We start from the raw sequence: 15,388 nt of genomic DNA, 5'->3' as shown, positions 1-15,388 counted from the left end.
CAAGCTCTGTGGACGGGGGTTGGTCAGACTAAACGTGATCCCTGCCTGGATAGTTGATAGAGTCAATCATCCTGGAGACCCACCGAGTCTGCCATTTACCGTGGAGCTTTTACAATTGCCAGGAAGTCAAAAAAAATGTACTTTCCAGTCAGGTCTTGGCACCCCCCTAATAACATCTGAAAAACACTGTTCTGAGCTATGGCAAAATTTGAGTACTCTCTGCCATCTTTCTAGATTTCTTTCTCACGCACTGCTTTTTGCTAAAACACGTGGGTAGACTAGATTAATCGATCAATGATTTTTTTAATCGATCAACACACACCGGCATGATTAATCGATTAAAACCCCTAAAAAGTAGTGTTCTAGGATGTGCCGTATATTTCTATAGGATACTCTGTTCATAAGAACAAAACTCACATGCCTATTGAGAGTCGTCCTCCAAACCATTTTGATTAACTTCATCAAACCGAACAAATATTGTGTGAGGCACAGCAGCTGCAGTATAAGGAATTGTTGTTTGATGTATTTAAGTTCAGAGATTGCGTCTTGCGAAAAAAGAAATAGTAAGACACACTCTTTCAAGGTGAAAGTGTTTCTGTTTTCAGAAAGCTGTCGATATGCTGCTGGACAATGAAGATAAAATCTCAGTGAGTACCATCCATTTTCTTTTGGCTTTTCAAAGGCATTACTGAGTGGCAATTTGAAATAAGTGTTCTCCTGGAAACATATGTTTTGTGAAGTTTCTTGCTGTACTTTTGTATTTTTTAGATTGACAGAGTTGTGGAGGAACTGAAAGATCGTCCTGAATTGCTCCATGTGGTAAGTCCTAGAATAATTTCATGGACACAAAGAAATGGAAAAAATAAATAAAAACATTTTAAATATTTTTCTTTGCATCATTAAGAAGCTATTCCCTTAGAACCACAGTTCTATGTCAGGGTACTTTGTCCAAAATGACTGGGTTTGAATTCTGGTATAAAATAAACAGATTTAGGTTATGTTTTAAAGTTTAGGCGCTATTGCCCTCTACTGGTCATTTTATATATATATATATAGATAGATAGATAGATATATATATATATATCTTGCTCTTATTGTATTACTTGTATTGTAACGCTTGAAATGTTTTTGCCTACGATTGTAAGTCGCCCTGGATAAGGGCGTCTGCTAAGAAATAAATAATAATAATAATATATATATATATATATATATATATATTACTCTGTTACAAGTGAGTCTGAATACTAACTTTCATTCATTGTGTTGCATTTGAAAAATAGTCGGACTGACGGACACAAATACAAGCTGTAAACCGGATTCATTCTCCTGCGTCTTTTTGAGAACTTGTATAATAATTTACAGCACAAAACAGACCCTGAAACCACTCAGGGATGCTACATATATATTTGACATTGTTTTGTTATGCCTATTTAAGCAAATTAGAAAAACAGTAAGGATAACATGCTGCAGTTTTTTTTTATTTTTTAAACCTTTAAATCTGTTAACCTGTTCTGCAGTCCTACCTACACCAATTTAAATCAATTATTAGTATAATTAAAGTATTCAGAACGAATCAATGATAGATAAGTCGGGACATTGCCCAGCAGCACTGGAAAATGTATGTATTTATTATTATTATTATTATTATTATTATTATTATTATTATTATTATTATTATTATTATTATTATTAATAAAGTCAACGTGAATTGATTAACCATTTCCACAGTTTTTCCAGTTTTCTGGTGTTTATTGGCTATGCACCGATTTCATTTTTTTTTGGTATCGGGGGAGTTGTATCGGGTTTTAATCGGTTAAAACCGAAAATCAGAAGCCCTAATTATAATGCAGTTGTTGGGGTCCATCATTTAGGAGATCGCGTTTTGTGTTTCACCTTATAACGAATATTAGCATTTTTGTTCCCGAAATGATTTTCAATGCCCATAAGCCAAATTAATATTGTAGTGTACAGTGGAAAATGAAGGAAAGAGACACACACAATTTGCAGGTACTCGAATCCACGTTTATTCCCAGCTCCTGTTAGCCTGGGCCACACCAAAAACAACAAACAGTCTTGCCACAGCAGCACATTCACACAGCAGCTTGTCTCGCTCGACTCTGCCCGCGCCAATGTGGGCACCCCCCTATATGTTTTCATGTTCCTGCCTCCCTCTTGCCGTTCCTGCAGAAATCAAGCGAGTAAGGCAGAGTCTAATTCATTGTCTTCAGCACAGCACATTTTTTTCCTAGAGCAGCCTACTTTGGAGTAAGTCAAGAAAAACTTTTAGCCATCCATGCAATGTAGATTCATTTGAAACTGCTGCTTGAGTTTCACGTTTTCCTTTCCGTGTTACAACAGATTCCCCACTATAACAGGTAGCATTATAACGGGGTAGCACTGTACTTATTAAAAAAAAAAAAAAAAAAAAACTGACAAATTTTAAAATGTGACTGTGAACCGTCACTGTTTTAAAATAAACAAAAGCTTGCCCAGAAGATGGGTTAGAGGTTTTTTAAATATAGTGTATTTTTACTATTGTTGTAATTATTGTATAAAATATAAAATACTACATAGGTAGAGTGTTTATATAAAATGAGTAAAATGTTACAAGTAAACTATCTGTGTATTAGTGGGCGGAGTTGTACCGCATATATAATCACAGTGGTTAAGTGGGGGAAAGAGGGGGGGGGGGGGGGTAGTGCTCAGGAGCAGTGACTTATGCAGTTCAAACATCTTAACTAGTAGGAACGTTTAGAGAGCTTTTATTTTCTTAACTAGTAGGATGGTTTAGAGAGCTTCCATGTTCCGAAGCCAGTGTGACACCGTAAATAACTGGTGGCAATAGTAGTGCCAGGGGAGAGGAAATTAAACTGATAGTTTGTACCTCTGTGCCTGAAGCGGTTTGCATGCAGTTTGTATCCTGTGAAGCTGTGCTACAAACTGTTTGTATCCTGTGCTACTGAATAAACATGCTAGTTATCTACATAGGATACCAATGTCCAAGTCTCCAAAGTTTTACAATGCATTTTACACATGAAACATTTTTTAAAAGGCTCTTTGTATTTCCTTTGCTAGTACCTGCATAAGCTGTTCAAGCGAGACCACCACAAAGGACAGAAGTACCATGAAAAACAAATCAGCTTGTATGCCGAGTATGATCGACCAAATCTGCTGCCATTCCTGAGAGACAGTACCCACTGTCCTTTAGAAAAGGTAGGGCCAGCATCAGCTAGTCAGATTGATGCCTTCATTTCCAGTATTGTATCTGTCAGAACCAAACTCAGTTTTGTAAAGTTTATTTTCATGACATGTGGCAGGGTGGGATGTTATAAAATCAGATATCTGAGATAAGTACATTTTTCAAGTAATTTTTCTAATTCATTGTAATGGTCTTTTACATTTTTGTTTTCATATTTTTCATTAAAATATAAATTCTTAATTATCAGTAGAATTTGTGTAATGTTTCCGTGCCGATACTGTGAGTTTTCTTTTAGACCAGAGACAGATAAACGAGGAATTTACTGAAGACTTTGATTTGAGTTAAAAAATGTAGCAGACTATAGACTCCCGCTGTATAAGACTGATGCCTAGAATCAGAGGAAAGATGGATAACCAGTATAGTGTAGTGTTACAAAAATGTGTTGACTATTCAAAAGTGATGGTCCAACATTTATCACTATGATATATATTTTTAGATAGCTCTATCAGTTTGACCAATTATAATACTCTTACCCCTTATTGATCACAAAGAATCAACTTTCTCTGTGCAGGAAATTATCACTCAGACCTCTTGAAATACCGGTGCCAAATAGACTTTAATCATTGAATTGCTGCATACCAGACATCATGTAACTTAGTTCAACAGATAATCCTCAGATGCCTCAAGTGGAATATTATTTTCTCCTGCAGATGGCGATCTTTTCTAATTGATAGGTTGCATACTGCTAAGGAACACTTACTTCACAGGGAATACACAGTTGGCATTGTAGTATGTCTGCTCAAAATTACACAGCAAATTTATTTTCTTTTTTTTTATTGTCTCCTTCAGGCCCTTGAGATTTGCCAGCAGAGGAACTTTGTGGAGGAGACAGTGTTTTTGCTAAGTATGTTCTCCAGATGTGATTGGCTGGTGGCTATCCACTGTGTCCTGGTGCCAAGTGTAATACAATGGGGAAGGATATGCATTTTCACAACAGCCTTGAAAGAAATGGGCTTTGTGTACAAAAGGTGCTCTGGGAATTGTTCCCATATTCTTTGACATTGCAGGAAAGAAGAGCACACAAATCATAACAAAGGGAGGAAGCCACACACAGTGCATTTCATGGCATGTCAAAACAAATCCCTGCTACTGGGATCTACTGTCTGGACATTTAGAATTGTTGTGGAATTGTAGTCCATGCAAGTGGCACTAATTTTGAACATTGTATTAAAGAAAATATACACATAGTTATTCAAGGGAATGTATTTAGCAAATAATTTAGTGGGCTCAATAGAGGTTGAAAGGTATTTTTTTTTTTCTGTTGTAAAATACCAGGGAGGGTATATGGCACCTTTCTCAGACATTAAATGAAAATAAATAGATATTGTAGCTGAGAAGGTAGTGTCTAAAATGGTGTGGCTCTCCTCACAGGCAGGATGGGTAACAGCCGAAGGGCCTTGCAGATGATAATGGAAGAGCTGCATGACGTGGACAAAGCGATTGAGTTTGCAAAAGAACAGGATGATGCTGAGCTTTGGGAAGACCTGATCTCCTATTCCATCGACAAGCCTCGTGAGTCGTGTGTTTCAAAGTGGTGCACAGCTGTCGGTGAATTCAGTACCTGTAGTAGGAGTGTGCTGAATATTTTTGGATGAACCGACTGAGATTCTTCAAGAAAACATTACCAACATTTTAATTTAGAGTTTGGTTGCCGTAACATGATAATTGTTTATCTACTTGAAATAGGAATTGGATAATTTTGTCTTAAGATTCACTGATTTTTTTTTTTTTTAAATAATACATTTTTCAATAAAATGTGTCATTTCCCCAGTACCCCTAGGCCAAACCAAAGTGTGGTCATAAGTAAACTGTGCCCAGGCAAATACACTCTTTCTAAATACAAATGCATGTGCAAGGTGATCTATTTTCACTTGCTTGGAGTTTTTCTCAACCCGGGCATGCAACTGATTCCAGAGTCCACCAACTAACACAATTGCAAAGCCATAAGGTTTGGCATTCTGTGTGTGTTTATGATACATTATTTGTCAGTTATGTGATAATTTCCTCATTAAGATTCAGTAAGATACAGTATGTTGGTTTATATCAAATTGCATCGAAATGCACACTACTTATTATGAGTTACCAAAATAAATTACATTTTATCAAAAAAGTAGCTGTTCAGAAGCTTTCAGTAATTTTATTTATTTTTTTGGTAGATTGGATTAAAATTGTTATCCAAACATAAATTAAGTAAATACATTTAGTCTTTTTTTTTTACTCCCATTTAATGGTGTGTTATTGTCCTTCTCTAGCATTTATCACAGGCTTGCTAAACAACATTGGGACTCACGTTGATCCAATCCTCCTTATCCACCGCATAAAAGAAGACATGGAGATTCCAAGCCTGAGGGATTCGCTGGTGAAGATTCTACAGGACTACAACCTACAGGTGGGATGAGAGTGGAATACACGTGGTATTGTTAAAGGCATGATTTATTAAACAAAGATGCAGCTTCATCTTAATCAACTTAATGTGTGCTTTATTAGTATGCACGTTATGTGTGGATATATTTCAATAAGAACGTGTGTTTTATTCACATGCGTGGTGTAAGTGGGAGCACTCTATTGTACTACGTTTACAGTAGATCTGTAAATAAAGCAAATTATTATTATTATTATTATTATTATTTATTTATTAGCAGACGCCCTTATCCAGGGCGACTTACAATCGTAAGCAAATACATTTCAAGTGTTACAATACAAGTAATACAATAAGAGCAAGAAATACAATAACATTTGTTCAAGCAAAGTACAAGTGTGACAAACCACAATTCAATAATACAGCAGATAATAGTGATAGTGACATCAGGATATGATTAAATAGTGATAGTTACATCAGGATATGATTAAATACAAAGTACTACAGGTTAAACACTTGGCAGATTACAGTATTCTGAAGTACAGGATTAAATGCAGTAAAATAGGGGGCAGATAAGAGCAAAATAAAGCACATTTACATGAAGGGTGATAGTGTCCCAGGATACAAACAGAGGAGTTCTACAGGTGCTGTTTGAAGAGGTGAGTCTTAAGGAGGCGCCGGAATGTGGTCAGGGACTGGGCAGTCCTGACATCTGTAGGAAGGTCATTCCACCACTGCGGAGCAAGGGTGGAGAAGGAGCGGGCTCTGGAGGCAGGGGAGCGTAGCGGAGGTAGAGCTAGTCTTCTAGTGCAGGCGGAGCGGAGAGGTCGAGTGGGGGTGTAGGGAGAGATGAGGGTCTGGAGGTAGCTGGGTGCAGTCTGGTCAAGGCATCTGTAGGCTAGTACAAGAGTCTTGAACTGGATGCGAGCGGTGATCGGGAGCCAGTGGAGCGCTGCTATTAAACTGCAATAAAACCAATCAAATAATACATAGCGTGCAGAGTAGCTAGGCAGTACTGATGCATAATCAACTGATGTTTCCGCAATGACTTTCCCTTAAAGAAAAAAAGTGGTACTATAAAATCAAGTGAACATTCCCCCTATTTTAAAACACACATTGGGGATGATCTGTGAATTAAAATAGTAACATGGTAGGGAAGCAACGTTCAAGGCTGTGCTTCCATATTTGCATTCGTACCACGCATTGGAAGATCAATCGATAAATCCATGGTCCTGGAACGCTGCAGGTCTAATTTACTCATGAGAGCTGCTGCCTCAGCTTTAATACAGAATATGCCACTTAGCCAAAAATAGATAACCGCCAGCTTGGCAGATCTGGGAAGACCACTTAAGCCTCAGAACTGCATTGTCAGTCCGCATGTAGCCTACTCAATTGAATGTTAAGAAATAAAATCAGAAAAAAAGTAAAAATAAAATGAATCCACAACTCCAATTATAGCAAAGTGCAGTAGAATTAAATATTTTGATAGCATGACATTTGGGGTGTTGTAACATGGCAACATAAAAATAAAATACCAGGACATGCCACCAGTGGGTATTGAGGGAGCAACTAATGCATCACATGACCTTTACAGGCAAGATGTCACCCGACAGGAGCTAAGATGCATTGGGGGTGCCCACTATACCCATTTGTGATAACTCTTGACATATGAGTTCCATGGTGCCCTGATGCAACATACTAGATTTCACCTTGCTGCCATGGACAACAAAATAAAATGCTCTACATGATAACACAAACTTCAAAGACAGCTCAGATAGGGAGTGCCCTGTTACAAAGTCAAGGTAATGGTGCTCTTAATGTACCATCCTTCCATCTTGTAGATTCTGCTGCGAGAGGGCTGTAAGAAAATCCTGGTGGCAGACTCCTTGTCCTTGCTAAAGAAGATGCAGAGAACGCAGATGAGAGGGGTCCGAGTCGATGGTGGGTACTTCACGGTTCAACACACACCTGTATGGAAAGTATTAAAAAAACAAACAAAAGGATTTCATCTATTAATATCAACTCTTTGTTTGTTTTCATATAGAAGAGAATATTTGTGAGGCATGCCATGCTCCGATACTACCAACAGGTAGGTCTTCAAGTTTAATGAAGCTTGTGTGTTCCAGAAATAGGAATTATATTCTAAACTGTGTAACAAAAGTGAGCAGGGGTGTTTTTAATGTGGGACTGTCAGGTGCAAATGTTGTATTTGAAAGTCATGCCTCTGCAAACATGTTCATTGCTGGAGGGTGAAATTTGGAGTGTAAAAGCTGAGAAACGCTGGAGGAGAATACCAGGGCATGCCACTGGTGGCCGTTGGGGGCCACAACTGCTCCTGGCATTACTTCTGTGGTGCTGCATAACTAATTCCCCTATGCTGCCCTGAGTAACATTTTTATTACTTCAGAATTTTAACCAGAAAAAAGTTAATTGAGATAAGCCATCTTATTTCCAAGAGCACTCTGAATAGATCGCAAGAACAGGGCAGCAAATAATTCATACATTTCAAAAATACAAAAACTTACATACAGGCATCAAATTAAGCAACAGATTATTTTCCATTGAGCCTAGGTGCCTCCCATCTAGGATTGGGCAATGCACATATACAGTTTGTTACTAGAGGCAGATTTACTACAATGGGTTGTTTATTAAGACAGTTTGGCAGATGAGTTGAAGCTTATATCTTCATAAGCCAAAGCTTAGAAAATACTTGAGCCGGTGATAAAAATCAGACATAGGAGCCTAAAATTTAAAAAAATAAAAAATTGGTTTGCAATGTAGTATTTACAACAGAAAATATGTATTCTTGCCACTTTGTCTTTTTTCTCTCTCACAGATACTGCCAAGGTCTTCAATGTTGTGGTATTCCACTGCAGACACATGTTTCACAAAGAGTGCCTGCCTTCTCCCAGCACTGTAAGCACTGTGGTTCTAACTTCTTTACATAATAACGCTGGAGTATTTGTAGCTGCTCAACGAGGTGTAGCAAAATTGAAACAAATTAGAACATTGCAACAATTAGGTTTGCTTTCATAATCAGAAGAGTAAGAAGCAATTCATTCTTAAAGTAAAGGCTACCACACACCAGACACAGTGCATTCAGCTAATCTGTGCAGTGATGCAACAAAATTAATAGTACTTCTACTTCTGATATTTGCACATACTGTGAACGTAGCTCACGTTTTCACTGCACTGACACATTAAAACAAATGCCCATGCAAGTCAGAAAACTTATTAACCAAGATAGCCTTTATAGCACAGCTACAGCTTTTCAGTTTTTGATAAGCATGGGCATTTGTAAATCATGGTATCTTTTCATCACACTGCCACCTGTGTTTTGGATATCCATGGGGGATTATATGTTTGTTACTGACAATATGTCATGGCAGCTATCAGGGAATTTAAACTCCTCCATGGTGAGCTGTAGTTCATATCCAGTCCCCTTGTGTCACTCATGTCCAGATACTTTTCACTTCTACAGTACTGAGCTTTAGATGCTCATCATAGAGCTCCATAACACATATATTTAACTGCAACAACTAATATTAATTTGTGTAGCTAAAACCATGTGTCACAACAAACCATTATAAATCGAGTAAAGGAAAAGAAAGTCATATTTAGTAGTTTAATACCTTTAGACTTTCTCAACACCAGTCAAATGTGCACTGTATTACTGAAAATATGTGACAGATGAGGCATTGCATTAAATATTTTGGAGATCCATTTTTTGTGTGGTGTTTTATAACTTATTTATTTTTCCTTTTCAGATTCCTGCTGTTCAATTCTGTAACATCTGCAGTGCAAAACGCAGAGGGCCTGGTAGTGCAATCATGGAGATTTGAAAAATAAAACCCACACAGCCTTCTTTTAAATGTGGCTTCGTTTTGCATCCATACTGTTATTACTGCTGTAATGGAAACAAAGATATGGCTCATGCACTCATTATGGAATGTTATTGGCTCTGTTTCTGACTTAAGATACAAATAAAAATGAATAAATCTGTAATAATCTTTATATTGTAATAGAAAATATGATTTAGTGATTAAACAATTGTAAATTAATAGCAAAATCCGAAAGAAAGCAGTTAATGTTAGTTCAGAGCTCTAGTCGTCATTTATTTATTTATTTATATATATATATATATATATATATATATATATATATATATATATATATATATATATATATATATATATATATATATATATATAAATAAATTATGTACTGTATTCAATTTGTTTTAAAAAGTGTGGTTGGTCAATAAACATAAGTAGCACTACATGTTGTCCTGCCTTAAAACCTAACTGTGCATCTGAGACCACACAGCTTATTGAACTGATCTATTTCAACTGCTCAGAATCGTGCACATTCTACCCAGTGGCCTCCTACTGCAGAATTGGACGTTATGGTTATGCAGATTTAAAGGTGTATTAACCAAGTATCTAAATAACATTTTCTTACTTGTTGTTAACCCCATTTTGTGGCATGTTTTGCTGTTTTTTTTATTCCACACTATATTAAACAGTTGGTTGTTTTTCACTAATTTGGGGAGGACTGGATACATTTTTTTAAATTATTTCTCTTAATATTTATATAAAATCCTGCCAGTTGAATTGATTCAAAAGAGTGAATGATTATTGATGTATAAGTGATATATAATCTTACAAACAGAGATTACTGGATGCACCTGTCGTTTGTGTGTTTGTGTGTCTGTCTGTATGGACATCATACTTACATTTTAACCTATATCTTGATCTGGTCCTGACCCCACATATGGGGGGGGGGGGGGGGGGCTGTAAAAGAACACAGAATTCTTCAATTGCAATTACAGTGGTTCATCGCAAGGGTACAGCACCAGCCGTGGCAGCACCTAGCGTGGGACATCTTCACACAAGTCATACACAACTATACAAACAAAAACCCTTACAAAATTTCTTACAAAACTAAAGTTTGCTGCACAAGGACTGTGTGCGCTACCCTCCTAGAGAGGAGTCTCGTCTCTGGAACACTATGTTAGGCTTGACAGCCCTATCTATTTTTACTTGCGCAATACAGAACGAGATTCATGCTGCTCGACTCCTACAAGCTGTCTTGCCTGCGCTGGTATTGAATGCACTCGTTTTGTCTTCCGTACAGGTGGGAGGTTCGGCTCCTAAAGGGCTTGCACATCCTGAGACCGAATCCTTAGTATTTTTAGCTTCATTTTTTTACAGCAGGGAAGTTTCCAAGCCACTCATCTCGGGTGTTAGCAGTGAGTTTTCCATTCACAGGTTCCTGTTAATTCACAAATGTAGAATTCTATTTAACGGTCCGTTATGGTTGCCAGGCTGCATGAACAAGCTACGTGTGAGAATTTAAGAACTCCCATTCTTTGCATTCTCACATTGTTTGTTTTTCCACCTTGGCTCAGCCAGAGTGCTCTCAGCTGACTCTACACCTACAGGAGGAGACATTTGAAGTTTAAGGCTCAGTTACTGTATTACCTGGAAGTGAACTTATTGTTTACAGCAGGGAAAATGGTCCGGCATCAAACTGAAGTGAGTGGGAACAAAACAAAAGATTTAAAACCTTGGTTATTACACCTTTTAACACCTGAGTATACAGAGTTGCATAAAGCTTTAAAGTCTGAACTTGAGTCTACAATCTTAAGCTTTGCAGCCCACTGATATCACTGATACTGTATAACATGTTATTAGAAACCTGTCTTGCTTTTAAATAATTTAGTTTCAAATGGTATTGTACATGATGTTCCAGGTAGTGATTTGTAATTGCCTGGGGTCTAATGAATTCCTGCCCTGGGAGGTTTATGAGGATTAAGATACAGATTAAGGTAGAGCATTTCATATTGCAAACAAACACAGTGAATCCTCAAATAACCTTGAGCCACCCAAAGGGACTGAACATGTGTAACTGCTTAATGCCTGTGCCGTAATGGAAGTATAGTTGATTTACTCTGGGTAGAATGTGTTATCTTTTTCTCCCGGAATACAATGTAGGTTCTTGTATACAGCATCAGTCCAATACAATGGGTACCCTCATGTTGGATTATGTATATGTAAATACAGCTATTGTTAGCATAAATATACATATATGTTAATTATAGCCTGGAGGAATAGACAGGATTATGTCCAATGTAAACCAGCATTACTGATTGGCTGTGAATGTGATTTAACAATGCATAATGCCTATAGTGTCCTTGACATAAGAAAGGAGCTCCAAAATACTGTTATGTATTGTATATGTTATTTACATTTTATAGAAAATACCTGAACAAGATTGACTGTAAGGTAGATTTAGTTTGAAACATACATCTTTAGGGTGATAGATGACTTTAGAATTCAATTTGTTTTCATGACAGACAAAGAGCTGTGGCTTTTTATCTGAGAGATGAAGTAATTTTGAGAGGCTAATTTGATTTTAAAGAGTACTATAATATTTTTTTTATTTTTAACCTTTGCCATATTTACAACAAGCAGCAGTGGCTTAATTTAGCCCAATTTACCATTTTAGTATAGACTATTTCTCGTGAGATTTTACTGGTGGTCATCATTCATGAGTTTATCAAGTTTTTTTAAGTTTTTCTTTATTATTATTCTTATTATTGTACAACTTGTATGAAAGTAATATTTTACACTTTGACAGTCACAAAGTTATAATTAAATCAGAGTTTTGTATCAGTGCTGTCTACTGTTCTACTCCTTAAATAGTCTCCGGTAAATTCTCCACAACTTCAATTATATGTTATTATTATTATTTATTTTTTAGCAGACACCCTTATCCAGGGAGACTTACAATTGTTACAAGATATCACATTATTTTTTAAATACAATTACATTTTTTTTAATACATTATTTTTACATACAATTTCCCATTTATACAGTTGGGTTTTTACTAGAGCAATCTAGGTAAAGTACCTTGCTCAAGGGCACAGCAGCAGTGTCCCCACCTGGGATTGAACCCACGACCCTCCGGTCAAGAGTCCAGAGCCCTAACCACTACTCCACACTGCTGCTGAATTAATATATGTATTAATTCAATTAATACCTGGTGTAGGTAATGTGCATTGTAGCGTGGATACTGTACCAGCTTGTGTAAGAGGACCTCTGAGAAGCTGCTTCTAGAATGATAGCATGTATAAATGGGTATTTTTTTTTTTTTTTTACATAGTGCTTTTGTTAGAACCTGATTCAGTCTTACATTCTGATAATGAAAGAAGGTGTGAATAACCTACTTCTGTGTGAGTGTCTCCAGGTCATTTAAAAACTAAATCAATACAATGGTTTATAGTTAATAGGCTTTGTTGGATAATTGCAGGGTTGGATATGCATAGAGATGTATTTTGTGTATATTTATAGAGGGACAAGCAATGCTTAAGCCTCCATATTTCAGCCTTAAATTGACATCATTGTTCTGTTTTATCCCCTAAAGAAAACAAAAAATGTGTAAAGCAATATATAATATAGACACTCTCAAGGATGCTTATGAATACAAATTCCTCCATTGACATTTCTGTGATGAAAAAAAAAAAATAATTCACTGCAGTGTGGATTAAAGGCTTTAGAAATGTACAATACCTTAATGTGAAAACAGAATATGAACACTGGATCTGCTAGATTGTATTTTATTGTCTTAAGGCCTCAAGGTATGAATGAAATACATTGAAACTGAAAAGAAAAAAGTGTATTACAGGGAAATGCTTAAAGGAAAGAGTGAGAAGATCTGACACAGAGACAACTGTTGAGAGGTAAATTGAGTTTTATTAGTTATTGTGAACAACAGTGAAACTCTTAATAAATCCACATGCTGTCAATAGAAGTCAGTACAGAGCAGAGGGGGGTGGGGGGTATTTGTTAAACCCTTTTTGTAGTGTAACTTGCACCTTTTCTTGAGACAGGAGAAAACGCCCAAAACTGTTACAAATGTAATTAAATCAGAGCCTGTACAAAATAAATAAATACATAAATAAACACAAAACAGTGGAAAGCTTTGAAGAGTTATTTGTATTATAAAGCTAATCTTATTTTTTCAAGAACACTACCATATTTTAATCTGTTAGGCAAGGTTACAATTCTATTGGCATTATTGTAATTGAATAAATAGTTAAATAAACATTTCTAAGAGTTGAGAATACTGTAGAAGCTTTGGAAATGATAAAATACCCCTTTAAACCTACCCTTTAAGTGTGATTGTCAATAAAAGCTGATTTTTCTTTTTTATTGCATGGGATGCAGTGTAGTCTGGTAGATAGAACAAAAGGAATATGAGATGGGAGGTCCCAGTACTCCTGCTGACTCACTGCTGCGACCTTGTTAAAGTCAATCCTCCTTCCTATACCACCTCAGCTGTAAAACAAGGTAAATACTGACTGTATATTTACACTTCAACTTGGAATATGCAGATATTTCAAAATCGATGTCATAGCAGTACAATTCTGTCACAGAAGTAACCAGCTGCTTCCTGGTACTAAATCATGTCCAGTGTTGTGGCTCAGTTTCTTTCCAATCACCTTGTGACAACCAAACCATCTACTGCACAGGAAGTGGGTTGATACCAGGAAAAAACAGAAACTTTTTTTTTTTCTGTACATAATTTTACTCAAAAGTTCTGTATAATAAATTACAATACCATATATGAAACCAGCAAAAAAAAAAAAAAAAACACAAGGGGACAATGATATTGTTGTTAATGCTTACAGGAAATATAAAAATGACACTTTCTGCCCCAGTGCTTTCTGTGAACATAGATTACTCACACAGGATAACAGTGTGGAATATCATAATGTGCTGGAGAGAAAAATTGCCACATGTGCCACATTATTCTGGGAATAGCTAAAGACTGAAACATGCATAGATTGACTCTGATAATGTGATCACAGCAGAAATGTTTTGTATATGGAAGCCAGCCAGATGGGTCTACTGAAAGGCTTTTTATGTGACGGCTTTTTGTTGAGGGGCTCGTCTTTCTCACTTTAGGGGACATTCATCTGTTGCTTCTAATTTCTTTATCTGGAGACAGCTTGCAGTATATATTGTCGCAGTGCTGGAGAAAGGATACCAAACCTGCATAACAAACGGTCACTCTTATTTGTGTTGGTTTTGGACTTCTCTATAGATATATAGGTATACTCGTTTTTTTTAAGTGAATAACAATCACACGATACACAGTTGTAGTTCATTACATATTATGATTTCTTGAAAAAGCGGCATTCAGTTTTTCAACAATCGTGGGCTATGTGGTCCAGTGGTTCAAGTCTGGAATGTTACTGGTTCAAATCCCACTTCTACCACTGACGGTCACAGGTTCAAATCCCACCTCTGCCACGGACTGACTTACTGTGTAACACTGAGCAAGTCACTTAACCTCCTTTTGCTCCATCCTGCGGATGAGATGTTAAATCAATGTCCTATTGTAAGTGACTCTGCATATAATGCACAGCTCACAGCCTACCTCTGTAAAGTGCTTTGTGATGGCAGTCCACTATGAAAGGTGCTATATAAAGATATTATTATTATATAAAGTAAAAATAATTGAACAAACAGCACATTTCTCATGTACTTTCCATACATAATAAAAATGTGTTATTATTAAGAATGTAGAAAGTTTACAGACGTTTTTTTTTTTTTTTTTTTTTACTGCAAATGTAGTGAAAACGTGTTATTTAATAAGAAACAGGCTGCATTTCAATTGGAATCCTGCATACAGATAGTTCTCTGATTAATCCATAATTAGGGTTCTTTAGAATTGCATCAGTTTTTAAATTTGTATTTTTT

The 15,388-nt window shown here is 36.5% G+C and overlaps 1 protein-coding gene across 3 annotated transcripts in view; it reads left to right on the top strand.

Moving 5' to 3' along the window:
• Positions 1 to 10,094, top strand: part of LOC117400457 (vacuolar protein sorting-associated protein 41 homolog) — a 63,809-nt gene extending 53,715 nt beyond the window's left edge. For 2 of the 3 annotated variants that reach the window (XM_034000470.3, XM_034000469.3), the window contains exons 20-29: positions 606 to 647; positions 769 to 819; positions 3,076 to 3,213; positions 4,049 to 4,103; positions 4,631 to 4,771; positions 5,512 to 5,648; positions 7,460 to 7,559; positions 7,663 to 7,707; positions 8,455 to 8,534; positions 9,386 to 10,094. In XM_034000470.3, the coding sequence (XP_033856361.1) occupies positions 606 to 647; positions 769 to 819; positions 3,076 to 3,213; positions 4,049 to 4,103; positions 4,631 to 4,771; positions 5,512 to 5,648; positions 7,460 to 7,559; positions 7,663 to 7,707; positions 8,455 to 8,534; positions 9,386 to 9,460 (864 nt within the window). In that variant the 3' untranslated portion in view covers positions 9,461 to 10,094. Of the gene's footprint in view, positions 1 to 605; positions 648 to 768; positions 820 to 3,075; positions 3,214 to 4,048; positions 4,108 to 4,630; positions 4,772 to 5,511; positions 5,649 to 7,459; positions 7,560 to 7,662; positions 7,708 to 8,454; positions 8,535 to 9,385 lie in introns of all 3 variants that reach the window. The other variant, XM_059023062.1, reaches the window with a different exon arrangement.
• Positions 10,095 to 15,388: the final 5,294 nt, after the last annotated feature.

Source organism: Acipenser ruthenus, chromosome 4 (genome assembly GCF_902713425.1).
Source record: "Acipenser ruthenus chromosome 4, fAciRut3.2 maternal haplotype, whole genome shotgun sequence".
NCBI classification, from domain to species: domain Eukaryota; kingdom Metazoa; phylum Chordata; class Actinopteri; order Acipenseriformes; family Acipenseridae; genus Acipenser; species Acipenser ruthenus.
This window is presented reverse-complemented; position numbering and strand designations above follow the sequence as displayed.